Source organism: Microtus oregoni, unplaced genomic scaffold (assembly GCF_018167655.1).
Source record: "Microtus oregoni isolate MIOR12 unplaced genomic scaffold, Mior012 000000F_ref0000247, whole genome shotgun sequence".
Taxonomy (NCBI): Eukaryota; Metazoa; Chordata; class Mammalia; order Rodentia; family Cricetidae; genus Microtus; species Microtus oregoni.
Window position 1 is genome coordinate 78,158,731 of NW_024543059.1, and position 17,315 is coordinate 78,176,045.

A 17,315-nucleotide genomic window follows, 5' to 3' on the forward strand; every position below is an offset into this window, starting at 1 on the left:
CAAGAGAGAATATCACGTCTTACTGAATCCTGAACCCTGGCTGCTATGTCTTAACAATGCTTCATGTAAGACAGGATGAGATTCTTGCCTGATCTCCTACAGCTGGGTATTACATCCTGTTCTGATTCTTTGATTCTTAATTCCTTCCCTCGAGCAGTGATTAGCTGGGTTCCCTACCCAAGGAGACATAAACCACGGCCTCAAATGAGTCCTGCTGTGATGTTCGTGTGATTTATGGCAGATAATAACGGAGACTCTGCTCTGTCTGTGGTTTGTGTTTCATCTGAGCCTGTGCATCAAAGATCCTTTAACTTGACTGAGCCTCACTTGACTCTAGTTTCACAAATTCTTTTCTTTTCTTTTCTTTTTGTTTGGTTTGGTTTTCAGCACTGAAACATCTATATATTAGGGGCTGGGTACTTTATTTTCAACACAAGATGACTTTCTTTAGGAAATGTTTCTGAAGGTATTACCCATTAGAGGAGTTGTTTTGAATTATGATACTTCCTATCACATATAGGTTAAAAAAATCAATTTCCAATATTGCATTCTTTTCTAGGAGAGAGTATATGTTTATCCAATTGACAATGCTAGATCTGTCAAGAAATGTTTACACAAATGAACCTCCATTTTTCAAACAGAAAACAGGCTGAAATTTTTATGTTATTTCAACACTTATTAGTTAATTTGTTTAATCTCACCAATTTAAATTTTCATTTCAAAAAATAAGAGGGTGAAGCACAAAATGACCTACCAAGTACATAGGATTATCAATACATGTCACTATGGTTTTAAATATATTTTTAACTTTTATAATTCATTTGGCAAAATTGTTTTCTCCAAGTTACATTTTGACATATTTTTCAAAATGTGTCAAGTTTTTTTCTCATATTATTCAGAGGTCGCACAATTTTTCTCCTTGGCCCATTGGCATGATGTTCTTTGCACCAGTTGGAAAGCAAGAGGACACTCTGGCTGCCTGGCTCAGAGAAAGGCACTTGAGAGGAGGAAAACTTGAATAGCTATATATGTGTGTGTGTGTGTGTGTGTGTGTGTGTGTGTGTGTGTGTGTGATTCCAAGTACTTCAGTGACAAAAGCAGAGTTGTAAAGATTATGAGTTCAAGACTAGCTAAGACACTGTCTCAAAGCCAGTCCAAACCAGAGTAGAGACATGGTGGAGGTCAAGAATGCAAAGTTCAAGTTTTAGAGGTACAGACATGTGAATAATTCTGAAACGTCCTGCCTGTGGCAGAGGTGAACTTTGCCCTTTCAACCCTTACTGCTAAAATGAAAGCAGAATGCTTGATCAGTATCCTTTGGCGTTTAGAGGCAGCAATATTTGCAGAAATTTTTGAATGTGGCCGTAGAGCAAAGAAGGGGTTTCAGCCATGTATCCTACAAGACTTGAGACACTGTGGCATCCATTGTTATACAATGTCTGGCAAGCCATTGAAATGAGACCCAGAGCATGTTACATACCCTGAGTGCGTATAGCGTATATATCATTTGTAGTAATTAACTCAAACAGTTTATGATATGCGGCCAAGCTCTGGAAGAAAGAATTTTTTCCAGCTGATAATGTAATGATACAATAATTTTCCTCCTCATAAACTTGTATTTGTGTCCCGCCAATCAGAATTCTAGATATATCCAGGAACACTTCTTTATAAGATGGACGTATACATTGGGATTGGTCTTTGGCAGATCCAAGTACCCCTGACTAGCGAGTATCCCATGCTCCTCTGTCACCTGCATTTTTCCATGGATGCCTCTCAAGTTGCTTGTTTCTGACTTTCATGATAGGATTTCTATAATCAGGTGTGGTTTGTGGGAGGGTTGACACATATTTTGGCAGCAGCCTAAAATGGACTTTTGCTACAGCATAGTTCCATATGAAATGGTTCCTACAATTACTACTTAACAGAACCGTTAAATGGGCAGAATTTGGGGTGATATAACAAATTTTCAGAAGACCTGGAGGTCTTTACACTTGGAGGTATGTTTGAACCAATCATCATAAGTAAAATAGCCACTGTATTTTCAGAAAGAGACACTCAAATCTTTTAGGTCACTGGGTGCTCCATACTTAGCTAACTGCAAAATGTAAGGGACAGCAATCATGATAGAAGAAGCATTGGATATCAGTTAGAACATAGTCTACTAGTGTTTTTGCCTCACAGATTGAACTATCTTTGTTTGCTCTGGCACTGCCTTTTTCTGACAGAATGCCTGGAGAAATTCATAAAAGGAGAGGCAGTGGTGCAGAACATAGATATTGCTACAGCATCTGGTCCTGAGACAGTACCGGAGCCTCCAGGAAAGACTTCTAGTAATGAAAGAGGGAGCCCAAAGTGAGGAGGTCCAGAATAGAAGACAAGGAGGGAAGAGAATGTATTGACAGTAACGTTGGATTACAGATCCTCAAAGCAAACATCTTCTGAGTTTCCCTAGGAAGTAGATTGTTGGAAATCTTGTGAAAATTGCATGCTTGTAGTGAACCATTAGAGGAGACGAGAAAGTGACAGGACATGTGGTATTTCCCGTGGAGGATGCTTTTCTGTCTGCTGGAAGTGGCAACCATGCTGCTTCACAGTGCTTCTCCAGGCAACAGGACCTCCCAGGCCTTCAGCTGTAAATGGGTGGGGGGAGGGCAGATTGGAAATTGCCCTTAGCTGGGCAGTCTCACTGAGGGGCACACTATGCATCTCCCTCCTACTCTCAACTGGTGGCCTGTATCCAATGCCTAATATGAGGGTACACATGCACCCACTCCTCTCAAAAGACACAGTTGTCTGGATGAGTAGTTTTCTGTGAGGGCAAGGCAGGGCTAGATTTTGCTGAGGTCACGTTCTCACTTAGAACTTTCCCTTCTGTCTATCCATAATTTCCCTTATGGATTTCCTCCCAAAATGTTGCCTCTGTAAATCCCTCCTAAGAATACTATTTAAGGCAGGGGCCATTCACACTTCATACAGTTTGAAGATGCACGCATCCTAAACTAACTTTACCTTCTGACCTCTGATTGATACTACCAATAAAACATAAATATACAAATACTAGTTTTTTCCTCTTGTTTATTTGAAAATTTCATATATTTATATTATGTGCCTTGATCAAAATTAATTCCCATGTCCCACCTTATAGTTCCTCAACACCCCTTTTCTTTCTCAACTTTATGTGCTCTGTTTTTAAAATCCACTGAGTTCATTTAGTGCTGCCCGTAGCTGCCTGGATTTAGGACCATCTACTGGGGTATATGTTGCCTCTCATAGCCTGGATCCCTGAAGAAGAAAAACTCTCTCCCCTAGTAGTTATCCATTCCTATCGTTCCTCAGCCATGGTGAGAATTCATTTCTGCCTTCCCATCCTTGGTAGTGTTTCTCTGGCATGATCTTGAACAGGCCTTGTAGATACACACTGTGATAAGTCATAGGTCCATAAGAACTGGCACACACTATGAACTCATACCTGCAACTGCCTGTTGTATCCAGAGAGCAGTTTGGTGCTAGTCACCTACTACTTCTGACTTTTACAAACTTTCTCCACTCTCTTGCTCCATTTCTGAGTTTTGGGAAGGGAAATGATATACAGATGGCTCATTTTTGGTTAAATACCAATAACTCATAAAGATAATCGAAGTATGTGATAATTTACTTTGAAAAAGTTTAAGCTACATCTCTTGGATTTTCCAATAAATTCATCTATAGAAAGTGCTATATGTGGAGTGATGCAAGCTGTTAAAGTCAAAATTCCTTCTTTTAAAATATATAAAGAGCAGATGTTGCATTTTACATTGACTACTGTCTGTTTCTTACAATATTCTCTTAACATTATCTAATCTTCTGCCCTCTGTAGGCTAGGCTTAGCTTAACTCTCTAGCAATGTTTTCCATGGTGGCAAAGAAAGTTGGGCTTCCTTTCATCTTGATGACTTTTTATTTTATTTAATAATGGAGTGTTCCTTGTTGTGCTTAGTACACAGATCTCCAAACTAGAGATTATATTTTACAACCTCTCTTGAATCTGTTTCTGATGAAAAGGTCTTAAACAATTGAACGTGAGACAGATGATATGAAGACTCCCTTTTAAGGCTAAAGCCGCCATCTTTTTGTCTCGAATTTTGTTGTTACAGTTGTTTTCTATAATTGAAGGAGCCTGACTACACTCATAGGTAAAGACCGTAGGTAGCAGAACTTTCTGACCCAAGGTACTAGATTATGGTCTGCAACAGACGTCTGTTTCCTACAATGCTCTCTTTAGTACAGTTAGGGGGCTGGGAATCACATTTCCATCTTGCTTCAAACAAGTATATTTTAATTTCACTGCACAACATGCATACTCTAACATAATGTGCTTCAAAGTGTTTTTTCTGTAAAAAAAGTAATAATAAGGATCTTGTAATGGAATGTGGATCAATATACTCCTTGCTTCAACTGGAATATTTTGCTGTCAGCTGTGCTCAAAACACAGCTGAAAGAACCAGTGATCTTCAGAGAATAAAGTCGATGTGCCCTTTGCATATGCTTCCTCTCTCCCTGGTGTATCAGCAACAAATGGTTTAAGCTGACCTGCTCATGGACCACATCGAGCAGCACTGCTGGGATTAAGATTGCTCAGACCACCCAGTGCATCCGTCAAGCTACATTCTCCATCACAGCAATGGGAGAGTCTGCTTCAGAATCTTTGAATGATTTATTGTCCTGTTCCATGCCCAAATTTTCAAACAATGTGTAATCAAAGTTTTGGCATTTTTTTGGCTTATGCTAATACCTACTTCAAACTTCCCTCAGCCCAGTCAGCAAGAACAAGAGCTCAGAGGGCTTGCCATGTTTTAATTAATGTTCTTAAATCCCTGGACCTTAGCTTCTTTATTTGTAAAACAATGATTAATTGTTTCTACCACATATGGTTTTTGTACCCATTAAATTCATTACTAGTTTTAAAATAATAAAATCATGTGATATATAAGAAAGTGGATATTGTTTTATTTCATATCGGCCTTTTCTTTCCTTTTGCCTTATTATTAATACATCTTGAAGAAAAGGAGTTTAATTTAACCACTGGATTATGAGGAACAATCAACAGGTCTATCTCCTTCCCTTGTGACCATAGACCATCTCCCTCGTGCAATGTCTATGATATTTTTGTGTCATACTTTCTTCATATTTTAACATCTAAAATTATTTTGTTCAATCTTCCAATAATTTCATCCAGTTGAATTATAGCTACAGTTTATCAGAAGTTCATCCGCAAGACTGGAAATTCCCTGAGCATGAGGCCTCCATCTGTATTCTTCATTGCTACAGTCTAGCCTATGAGATATTTAGTAAATGCTTATAGACTGGACACTCACATCCAGACTTCCAGAAGGCATAAGAAGCATTGTGGAGCAGGTTCAGACTGATTATATGTTCAAGAAGGCTACCCTAGGCTCACTTATCACAGTACATATCTTTCTTGCCCTGATTTCTACTTTAAAACTGATTTTAAAAAAGCTTTCTGGGCTAATAAGATGATTAAGTGAGTAAAGGGGCTTGCCACCAAGCCTAACAAACTAAGTTTAATTTTTCAGAATCCATATGATGAAAGGAGAGATCCAGCTTTCCACAGGTCATCCTTTTCCTTCCATGTGTGCTACCCACGTAAAACAATAAGAGTTCTCTCTTACACACACACACACACACACACACACACACACACACCAGATAGATAGATAGATAGATAGATAGATAGAAATAAAACCCCACAGTTGATAATGATAATAGTTAAATTGATGTAGTTCTCAGATATTGTACTAATAAATACAAGGTATAGATGCAATTATCTGGTGCTCAGATGGTGGAATACCCACTGCTTCGAATGCTTCATTAATATTAATAGTGTACATCCCTTCAGATCTTCCCACAGGTTTCTTATGCTTCTGGCCAAGTGCTCACAACTTAGAAGACTGTTTTTTTTTTCTTTTTCTTTTTTAATGACTGTGTTCTATCTCCTTGGATCTTTCCATTTATATGTATTTCTGCTGTCAACCTTTCCCTGGCACCTGTCCCACCTTGCCTGTTAATTGCAACTGTATTGACAAAGCATTTGCATTTTCTATTTTATATTCTGGTAGTAGTTGTTTAGACTTTCCCTATGCTGAGTTTCAAGATATTGTCTCATTATTTCAGTACCAATGAATATAATATCCAACTTTTATTGATCACCTTTAACATTCCAGGCATTTGGTTGACATAGATTATTTCTAATCCTCAATGTAACTTGGCAAGACAGATTTTATTATCTGTTCTTTATAGCTGAGGAAGATAAGATGCAAAGGGCATTATTTTGGTCTTACTGAAGGTCACACAGAAAGTTAGTTCAAATTTGTAATCTGAAGCTGGTTTTATCTCTGGAGCTAGATTTTGTGTATGTATGTATGTGTTATCTATATCTATCTAGACAGTGAGAGAGAAAGAGAGAGAGGAGAGAGGAGAGAAGAGAGAGGAAGAGAGAGAGAGAGAGAGAATGAGGAGAATGTATGTAGGGTATTGGGGGAGAGGAAAGAACAAAGAAACAGAGACAAAGAATGCAGTTCACGCAGCCTTTCCAGAAGCAGAAGGCAGAAAACGGCTCTTGGTACTTTTATACTCTTTTTTTTTTTTACAGTATTTTTTTTATTTCAACCTTTTAAATCTACACTTTATTATATGTTTTTTTTATTGAGAAAAGGAGAAAAAAAAAACAAGTTTCCACCTCCTCCCAGCCTCCCATTTCCCTCCCCCTCCTCCCCCCCTATGCCCCCTCCTCCCACCCTTCTCCCCCTCCCCCCACTCCTTTCCCCCTCCCTCTCCAGTCCAAAGAGCAGTCAGGGTTTTCTGCCCTGTGGTAAGACCTAGGACCTCCCACCGGAGCACGGAACCACAATTCTTAGTTAAGGGAACCACTTTAGGGTTGGCAAGAGACCTGACCCTAGAGGGGCTCCCAGGTGCCCAAGCTGAGGTCCCCAGTTAGTTCCTTGGGCAGTTGAGAATAGGGAACCTGAAATGACCCTATCCTTGAGCAATACTGACAAATATCTTGCATATCATCATAGAACCTTCATCTGGTGATGGATGGAGATAGAGACAGAGACCCACACTGGAGCACTGGACTGAGCTCCCAAAGTCCCAATGAGGAGCAGAAGGAGGGAGAACATGAGCAAAGAAGTCGGGACCACGAGGGGTGCACCCACCTACTGAGACAGTGGAGCTGATCTATTGAGAGCTCACCAAGACCAGCTGGACTGTGACTGAAAAAGCATGGGATAAAACTGGACTCTCTGAACATGGCGAACTATGAGGGCTGATGAGACGTAAAGGACAATGGCACGGGGGTTTGATCCTACGTAATGTGATGGCTTTGTGGGAGCCCAGCCAGTTTGGATGTTCACCTTCCTAGATATGGACGGAGGTGGGAGGTCCTAGGTCTTACCACAGGGCAGAAAACCCTGACTGCTCTTTTATACTCTTTTCTGTAGCTATTGTTTTAATTTTAAAATTCAAGACAGGACAGGGTATTGTGCAGATCCCTTCTTATTCTGTAATATACTTTTTTTCCTACATAACATAAGTAAACAGATAATAATAAATCAAAACAAACAGTAAGCTACTGCCTTATGCATTTAGCAATGTAGATATATTTTAATATTGAAAAAGAAATTAAATTAAAATTACTGCAGGCAGCTTATGGTTACAGTGCCAGTCTGAAAATCTGCTGCTATGCCCTCACCAGAACAAAGCGATTCAGGGAGGGGTACATGATCTATATGAAGCAACTTAATTTTTCAGTGAGTAAGATAGGAAGGTAAAAGATTCTCTGAAGCAAAAGACAAGACTTAAAAACTGAAGGCAAAGCTAATGAAATCCCCCTATCCAAAGAACTAAAACACAGGATTTGTAAACATCATGCCACCTGCTTCATTTTGAAGGGCATGTTTTCATAGGCAGGAAGATGAGTTTTGTTCTCATGAGACCTCATCAGCCCAAACCTGCTTTGTCTTTGTGTTTCTGGACATCTGTTTTGTTCTTCGGTTTTCCACCCTTCACTTCCACGTCACTGGAGAATTATCAGTTGGGAACTGGGTAGCCTCATGTGGGTCCCATGCCTGTTTCAGGTAGCCAGGCTCTATCTAGACCGTGATGGTGGAAGAATACCTTCATGAACTGTAAACTCTACCAAGTTTTTTTCTTTTCTTTATTTCTCCTCAACTTGTATCTTGCTGTTCCACTCTCTCTGAAGAAGGAGTGATATAAAAACATGGTTTGAATTATTATTTTCCCCTCCCTACATGACAGAGTTATTTTGAAACTTCTGCCCATTACATAACTTCCTTGCATACATCTGTAAAGATCTGTTACCCAGGCTTCATTGCACAGTGGAATGACTTGCAACTTTCTGTCTTTCACTGTCACTTATGCCTAATATAATCCACATAGACTGATGAGATATTTTAATAAGATAGGGATGTTTATTCTCAATGCTTCAATCAACAAATCCTTGTGGAGCATCTGGGAAACAGACACCAACTCAGATTCTGACTCTATTTGTACTTTAAGAATCCTCTCTTGGGTTCTGCAAAAGCGAGGGAAAGTCCAGCCTTCCTGAGAGCATTGATCCTTAAGAACTCTCTGCACAGAGCTCCTGTGACTCCTGGTGGTCTGGTGGTTTTTCAGAGTTCACTCTTCCATCATCGAATAACAGAGGCATGCAAGTGCCAGGCTATGGATTTAGCCTGGTGGGAAAATGCCTTGGTTCTGTGTGTGACTGGGATAGATGAACATTTTAACAATGCTACTGTAAGCACAAGGTATCTCAAATTTATCCAAAACATCTTTGTCTTTCTTACTATATTAAACTCATATTTATTAAAGTGAATGTTTCATAGAAAACCCAGAAGGGGTTCATTTATTCTATGGCTTCCTTTGTTAACAAACCACTATAGTCCCTTTCACATAAAACTCTGTTATTATTTGCATTTTTATGAATATCCTACAGGGAATAAATAACCAACTCAAAAACTCTGGGTCTTTGAACTTTCATGAATCAGTTGATTTATTACATGATTATTTATTCAGTGTAACATTCAAGTTACAAAAACTTTTTTAAAGCATACACAAGTTTCTTGTTTGTAATTAAATAGGGTGCTGAATATAGTTTATGATTACTTTAGTTTATAAAGTATGAATGTAGTGTAACTTTAATTTTTAAGGAGGTCTCTGTAAGTTATTTTCACTGACTGCTCCTTAGGAGGTATTTCTGTGGTCAGTTTAGTGCATGACAAGAACATATCTGCAAATGATTGATGGGAAATGGAACACCCAAGACTTATGTCATCATTTTCAGTTGTCACAGCCTCTCGCAGCAGTGGAATCAAAATACTGGTGCTTTACTTCACTAAAAATTAAATAATTAAGATTGGGGAGAATTATTTTTATATTTGAGATACATTCCTGAGAGTATGAAAACCAGTGTGGCTGATAAGTGGAAGAGATATCGGGCATGAATATAAGGCATATAGACAACTTTTCATTGGAAAAATAATTAAGATAACTTAATTGTTAGCATATCTTTAGTTAATAAAAAGTGAAGTCTCCATCATAACTATGTTGACCAGTTCACTAGAAAGGCTGAAACATAGACAGACCAAACCCTAAAATGATTGTTTTCCTCTTGAAGTGGGGTAAGTATTCACTGACAACCCTTTCTTTAGTCTCAGCTATAAACAAGCTCAGCCTCTTGCCTTTGACGACATAACTGCTCACTGACAGAAGCCCATTCAGAGTCTCCCTCTCTCAGAGACAGATCATTTTCCTAACAGTATGTCTTTCTATTCCTTGTTGCTCTGTAAAAAGGGTTTCTGGAATTATCTCATTAAACCATCTTTCTTTACATCTTTCTTCCCTTTTTCAATTTGCTGAAACAGCAACTCCAGTGGATTTAGAAGGATCTATAAGGTTGAGATACTCCTCTAAGCTGTATCTATAAAGATATTTGCTGAACTGTTTGAATAAGGAGGAAAGCCAAACCCAAAATGTTATCATGCCATGGCCTGGTGGACCAAGATGAATATAAGGTGAAGAAAGGAGCTAGCTCGAATTCCTCTGTCTCCTGGCCCACAAGCTGTGCACTGCTAGGCTCCATTCTGCCTTCACTGCCTTGATGGGCTGCTTTCAACTATGAACAGTGCGATTTATTTATTTATTGGCTAAGAAGTGATGTTCTTGGACATTTTTGTCATTGTGACAAGAAAAGCAACTAACGGAGGCTCACAGTCACCACGTAGCTCAGGCTGGCCTTGAATTTGTGGATTTCTGCCATAGCACTCCACAGTACTGAGATCAGAGACATAGAATGCCACTACTGGTTCTAAGGTTTGCTTTGTTTGTTTTCTCCCTGACCTCAGAGAGCCTCACTCTTTATCACAGATGAAGTCCATGTTCCCCCAAATTTTCCAATTTTCCCTGAGGACATCCACCTGTGCCTAGGTTTTCCTCTTTATACAAGGAGCAGCTCTGCTGCTTCTCTCTACACCTCTTTCTTTGTGTATCTGTTATGGGATTTGAATGTAAGTCTCTTGTACCATTAAGTTCCGTGTGTGTGTGTGTGTGTTTGTGTACGTGTATCAATCTATCTATCTATATATTCCATGTTGTGCAAAATAGACATATGGCTGCAATTATGAATGGTGATGTTGCCACCAAATTATAAATAAGCTATAGAGTGGTAAATATAGTAAAAATATGAAAACGAATTTACAATACTACCTTTTTAACACAATAAAGAGCTATTGCAGTATGTAAATCTCATGGTGTTAAACTTTCCTTTGTTGTGTAACTATTTCTGAAGTTTAGGCTTTGCAAATTCCCTATGAAGCCATCATCAGATTCTTCTGAGCTTCAAGACAGAGCCTGTGCTGGAAGGAGTCTTGTCTTTCTAACTGTAAAATCACCAAACTGTATCTGAGCAGGAACAAGAAAGCCTGCTCATCTCTAATAAGTTGAGGGACCTTTTTTTTTTTTTAACTTCTCAAGATTGGATTAAATGTCCAAAACTTGTTCTGTTGTTACCCGCTATAACTCTGTGTCAGCATTCAGTTGTTACTTCAACAGACAAATATTAATAGCAGGGACGGTGCCGTTTTGTGATTTGTTTATAACCCTGATATTCAAATCTCATCATTTCTAAATAGAAACCAATGCTTTGATACCTAGCATCAACCACAGTGCTAGCCACCTGCCGTTAAAACCTGGGATTTGCTTCCCCCATCTCTCTCTCTCTAACTCTGGAGACACTGGCAGCGGTCTAGCAGACAGTTCTTTGAGAATTTCTCAGGATACACTCAGCAAGCAAGAATCCACTCCATGCGCAGATTTTCTTGATAGCGAGACTCCTGAGTGGCTGAAGGCAGATTGAGGCTGAGCTAACATGACAGCTTGAGAGCTTAAGAGCATCGATTAGAGCATGTGTGAATTTGACCTTTCCACTACCTCCATGTTTGTGGCTTTGGTTCTTGTAATAGGTTTTTTGTTTGTTTGTTTGTTTGTGGTGTGTGTATAAGAAGAAAATTATTTCATACACTCTGCAGTGATTATTCTATCAAAATAAAAAGGGATATTGTTTTATCCCTTAAAGGGACCCACGAGTGTAATTTTAAAACCCTTTCTTACGAATTAGAGACACAGCTGATGAGGAGCCAATGTGGGAATTCCATTTTTTGTGGGCATGGATATACATCCTGTATCAGCCAGCTTTGGAAGATTCTTTTGCTCTTGAGGTATTCTGTAGCTGCTGATTATACTGCCTATTGGCCAATATTCGCATTGCACTTTTTAATTAAGTGACAAAGCAGTCCCACATATAGAGTAGTTGGTGCTAATGAAAATTTACATAAGGAACCAAAGGAACTAAACAGATGTGAAGATTACTATTTTGCACTTTTTATTTCTATTTGTACTCATAAAAAAGTGTGAATTGAAATGTAAAGAAAAGTGGCGTTTGATTTCCCTCTACCAGTGAGGAATACTAAATAAGGAGTTATCCTCATAAATATAAAAAGGTTCCTGAATGTTTCATTTTCATAATCTATAACAGCAACAAAAATATACTATTTGTCTATCTCAATTCTAAGTCATGAGGAAAAAAAGTGTAAAATGTTTACCAGCTATTTCTGGTTTTGCTTACATGTTAAAATGAGGGTAATTTCTGTTTCATTGGATTGCTATCATCGATGTGAATAGGAAAGTAGATACAACCATTGGACGGGTAACTCCGAGTCTTACATACTTTGCCATCACTTCCCGAATTTCATTTTGATATTACTTTTGATTGGTAAAGTTTATCCAGTTTTCTGCAATAAGTCAAAGGCTCTCAACATCTCATCTTCCCTCCTCGACACTTGCACAGTGGGAATGCATACCCATTATCCGCATCCACACATATGCGTGTGCACCACAAAAACAGAAAAATCAATAGTTTTTAAAAGGTAAATATCAATATTGATGATATATGACCATTATCAGAATGTTTTTGTTGTTATTGTTGAAAGTTTGAACAATTTGATTAAATACAGCTCAGTGTTTAAGGAAACTTGTTTTTCCTAAAAGGCAGATTAGAGCTTAAAGCCACTGAGATGACTGATTATTTATATGTCGACAATTTAAGATGCTTATTAATTTGGGTTGTTTATTGATATATTATATATTTTGACTATTACCTTGGTGTGTTTGTGGGACTCCTAACAGTTGAAGTAGACATAACTCTGACTCATTTTAGCTGCTCTTGGGATTCTTTCCTCATGTTGGATTGCCTTCTCCAGCCTCAATATGAGGTCTTTTGCCTTGTCTTACTATATCTTATTTTGACCTGGTTGGCTGTCATCTCTTGATGGCCTACTCTTTTCTGAAGAGGAAACAGAGAGAGGAGTGGATCTTGGGGAGAGGGGAGGTGGTTGGGGAAGCTGGAGGGGCCAAGCTAGGGGAAACTGTGGTTGGGATTTATGTATGAGGCAGGAATCTATTTTCAATTAAAAATCATATGTAGACACAAATATATGTACATTTCCATGCAAAATAATTGATTTTCCTTATATTAGGCAGTGAACTGTAAGCCCGTGTGGTGGATGGCTGCTCATAATTTAACTAAAGAGGACATGATTTGAGGCAACGTTTTATTTTTAAACACAGTAAAAATCATCCGCTGGACAAGAGAGAAAATGTAGTGTTTTATTCTTCATTGCGTGCCCTAGAGCTCGCTTTGCTGTATAGATGGCAGATCCTCAATGAACATAGGAGGAGAGAATTCCTGGCCATGTAGACACAGCACTGTATGATGTGAACCATGGAATAAAGGGAAGCCTACAGTCTGGAAGACAGGAAATGGGGCCGAGTTTGAAATTCCATGTTGCAGTAATTTCTCATTAATGATGATGCTACCTCTCCGCCGCCCGCTTAGCAGGGGGACATCTGATCTGCTCTCTGCAGCCGGCTCATTGATTGGGTGGGTCGATGCAATCTGATGCATAAAGAACTGAGTAAGTGGGAGGCAGTGCTCCCTAGATAGCTGCTAAGAAGAGATATCTTACATTTGATGCCTTCAAGCTGTGTGGCCTCACATAGAGTCCGATTAGAAGTAAAAGCCATCCTAGAACTGACAAGTCTCTCTTTTATCGATAGGCAGAACATCACTGAAATTAGAGAAAAGTGAAATGCGAACAGACTCTAAATCCTTAGGGACACGGCAAGAGGTTGCTCTTTCCTTTTTTTTATGTACTCTGTAGTGTATACATGTACACACTAGGGTTTGGAGCCAGGATCTTGGGCTACAGAGACTCTTTTTCTGTTTCTATTTTTAGCCTTCTGAACTGTCCAGTGTTGCTCATTTTACAACTAGCTGGCTACTATTATTCATATCATATGGAAGTCTGAAGCATTTGCTTGGTCAAATCCCCAACAATAAAGCACCATCCTTATTGCGAAGTTTCCAAATTAATTGAACAAGCAAGCAAAATAAAACTACAAATCTAAACACTTAAATTTTAAGAGATACCAAAACAATATTGAAGAAAACATGACAATTGGAAAGGGGAAATAAATTGTATTAAATATATATTTTAATATGCCCTATCATATTTATCTAATTTATTTAATATAATAATTTTTAATGATTTCCTAACACAAATTAGACAGTAACACATTGCTAATGCTTTTCCTCCCCATTGAGAGGAGGTGTAATGTTACCTGCCAAAGAGGGTCTTTCTGCTCTGGGAAGAGCTCAAAATACTTGTGGGCCAGTTGTACTGGAGGCAAAGTCTGCAGTTTCAAGTTGGTCCAGCTATGCACAAAGTTGGCCAAGTTCACAAAGGTGTATAGGCCTAGACGGTCGTTCCCATAGTTAGAGAGATGCGTCATGAAGATGCTGATCTGAAAGAGAAATGAAAACAGCCACTCCATATCGTAAGTTTGCCCTTCAAAAGTGGCAGTAAGAAGACTCAGGAGACATGTCACCTCACTTCAGAACTTCAGTAAGGCAGGTGCTGATATATTTTTTTTTGTGGGAATTCACGTAACTATTTTCTAAATTACCACTTTAAATTCTTTAAAATTAAGACTGAATTAGAGATTTGGCATAAGTTCATTTCTAACCAGTAGTACAGTGCCATTTTCAATAACAGTTTTGCCCTATTGTGAAGTCAATATTATGAAACCCCAAATCAAATAATTTCTGGAAGACTCAGGAACCAAAACCAAATTGCTTTTAAAGTATAACAACTGTTCCACTTATTTTCTGATGTAGATGCGATCTGATGGAATTAGGTTGGAGTAAACGAGTTTCTTTGTGTTATAATGAGGCTTTTATTTGTTTCTTCACTGAAATAAAGGTTAAAGAAATGATGAGTCTTTGAGGAGATGGGTAAGTAATTGAAACATGGCACATTGTACACATAGAAATGCTGCAGGGTGGCACACTAATATATGCAGTTTTTATGTTTTGATGGATGCATTAAAAATAGATTTAGTTTAGAAACCAGTTTTGCACAGGTAGTTTTTGCTTTAGCCAAAAGCTACCATACTCATGAATCTTTTACAACTTTTCAGACCTCATGTGAGCTCTAAAATATTCTGCCACTTCAGTACTGTTCTTTGTATGCCACAGACAAGGGGGAAGTGACGCAGTTCTTGAGAGACCACACAAAAGTTTTCATGGTGTTAAATATATAACCTAATATGCACTCCATCAGGCATTGCAGTGGCAACTCAAACACTAAAAAAAAGGAAAACTGCACAATACTGATCTAAGTTGCAGAGATTATTATGCACGTCTGAAAAAGAATCAATCATTTTCTAACAACAATATCTTATACTTGTTTTTAGTTCTCATATTATTTTCGAACACATGCATTTTAAATTCTAAATAGGTTTTACTGTTAGGTGGGTCTATGAGTATTTCAGAGCAACCCACATATTCTAATTATGGGCTTTATTAACTTTATTTTAAAGTAACAGTTCCATAGTGCTGCAAGGAATTGTGTTAGAACACGTATCTGAACTTGAGTGGTAAGCAAATACGGTAAAGGTGGTAAAAGCTAAGAATCTGTGGCTAGTTTGTTATATAGATGTTCAGTTTCTCTTCCTTCAGAGAAGTTATCACTTGGAGTGATTGTTATTATTATTTGGGAATAAACAATAAAATTAGAAACATAGCAACTATTCCAAAAACATTTTCATTGCAGCATCAGTAGGGATAGCAGTCCTCATAATACAAGCCCATTCTTCCCAAGATTGAATATTTTCACTGAACTACTGTCAATGTCCAGAATGGAAGTCTTTTATCTTAAAAACCTAAGAGCATTGTCTTGCACTAGGAATATAATAAGTTATATTCTGTCAAGAAATTATAATTTCAAGAATGTGTTTCATAATTTGAAGGACTTTCCACTTTGTAAAAGATGTTATCTTTCTGTCTGTCAAACTAGGACACTGAATAGGTCCCCGAAGACAGTTAATTAAAATTACCTTCCAGGCCTCAGCCTTAAACAAAATAAAAAAAAAATGATAGGATGAGAATTTGGCCTCTTGATCTTAGTGCCTCCAAATTATAAAATATCGCAAATTATACAGAACTCACTTGTGTTAGGTATGGGTTTAACCTCTCACATATATGAAATCATTAAATCCTTGTCATGCTCTTACAAGGTAGGAAGTTTTGTAAACTTCACAGATGAAGAACTAGAACACAAGAGTAGTTGAGTAATTTGTCTAAGTCTCTATTGAGGAAAGTGAAGAATAGGAATTGAATTCCCAAATGCAACAGCAAGCTGTGGACCTTCACTTCAGCATTTTTTATGCATTGAAATTAACACCATCATTTAAAAAGAAAGGAAGGAAGGAAGAAAGGAAGGAAGGAAGGAAGAAAGGGAGAAAGAGAAGAAAGAAAGAAGAAAGAGAAGAAAGGACAAAGAAAAAATCCATAGATGATGTTGGGGAAAAACCTATGTATTATTTTGAGAACTCACATGTTTCTCTTTCTTCTTGAAATAGAAAGACAAAAGATAACTTACTTAAGGCTTATTTTCAGTACTAGAGATTGAACCTAGGGCCTTAGTTCTGCTACTGATCCATATCCCTAATCTCTTTTTATTTTTCATTTTTGTTTTGACACTGGGTTCTAATCACTCTCCTAGATTTGCCTGGAACACACTTTTCTAGGTTGGCTTTTCTTTAATTAATTTATTTTATATGTATGGTGTTTTGCCTGCATGTATGTCTATGTGCTGCACCCATGTCTGGTGCCCATAGATGACAGAAGAGGGTACTGGATTCCATGGAACTGAAGTTACAGATGGTTTTGATACATCATGTGGATGCTGGGGTCCTCTGCAAGAGCAATACGTTCTCTTAACTGTGGAATAATCTCTCCTAAGCTGCCTTTGAATCTGCATTTCTCCTCTCTCAGCCCACTGAGTCCCTGTGATCATAGCCCCACTTATTTATGAAATCTTAAATGCAAGGCATTTAAGACAATGAATCAAGTATTACATAATAAGAACATATGAAGATAATAGTATTGCTTTCATATTCTTTTCCATTTCTTCTTCTCTGGGGTTATAATCAAAGATTTATGCTCTAAAAATCCAAAGAAGGGATATTTACAAGAATGTAATTTGCATAGTGACTTTATATAATTTACATGAAAATTTAAAGTAAATTACTAAAATGTCAGTTGGCACACTTTTTTTAACCCTAAACATATTTAATATTTGAAAAAGATTGGGTGCTCATTCCACTGATTTGTTCATT

The 17,315-nt window shown here is 38.0% G+C and overlaps 1 protein-coding gene across 2 annotated transcripts in view; it reads right to left on the reverse strand.

Annotated features, from left to right (window-relative positions):
• Ndst4 (N-deacetylase and N-sulfotransferase 4) overlaps positions 1-17,315 on the reverse strand; it is a 270,125-nt gene that overhangs the window by 30,907 nt on the left and 221,903 nt on the right. Inside the window, exon 7 of one of the 2 annotated variants that reach the window (XM_041650688.1) lies at positions 14,256-14,438. The exons of the other annotated variant lie outside the window; for it this stretch is intronic. Coding sequence (XP_041506622.1) covers positions 14,256-14,438 — 183 coding nt within the window. The remainder of the gene's footprint in view (positions 1-14,255; positions 14,439-17,315) is intronic. 2 annotated transcript variants of the gene reach the window in all.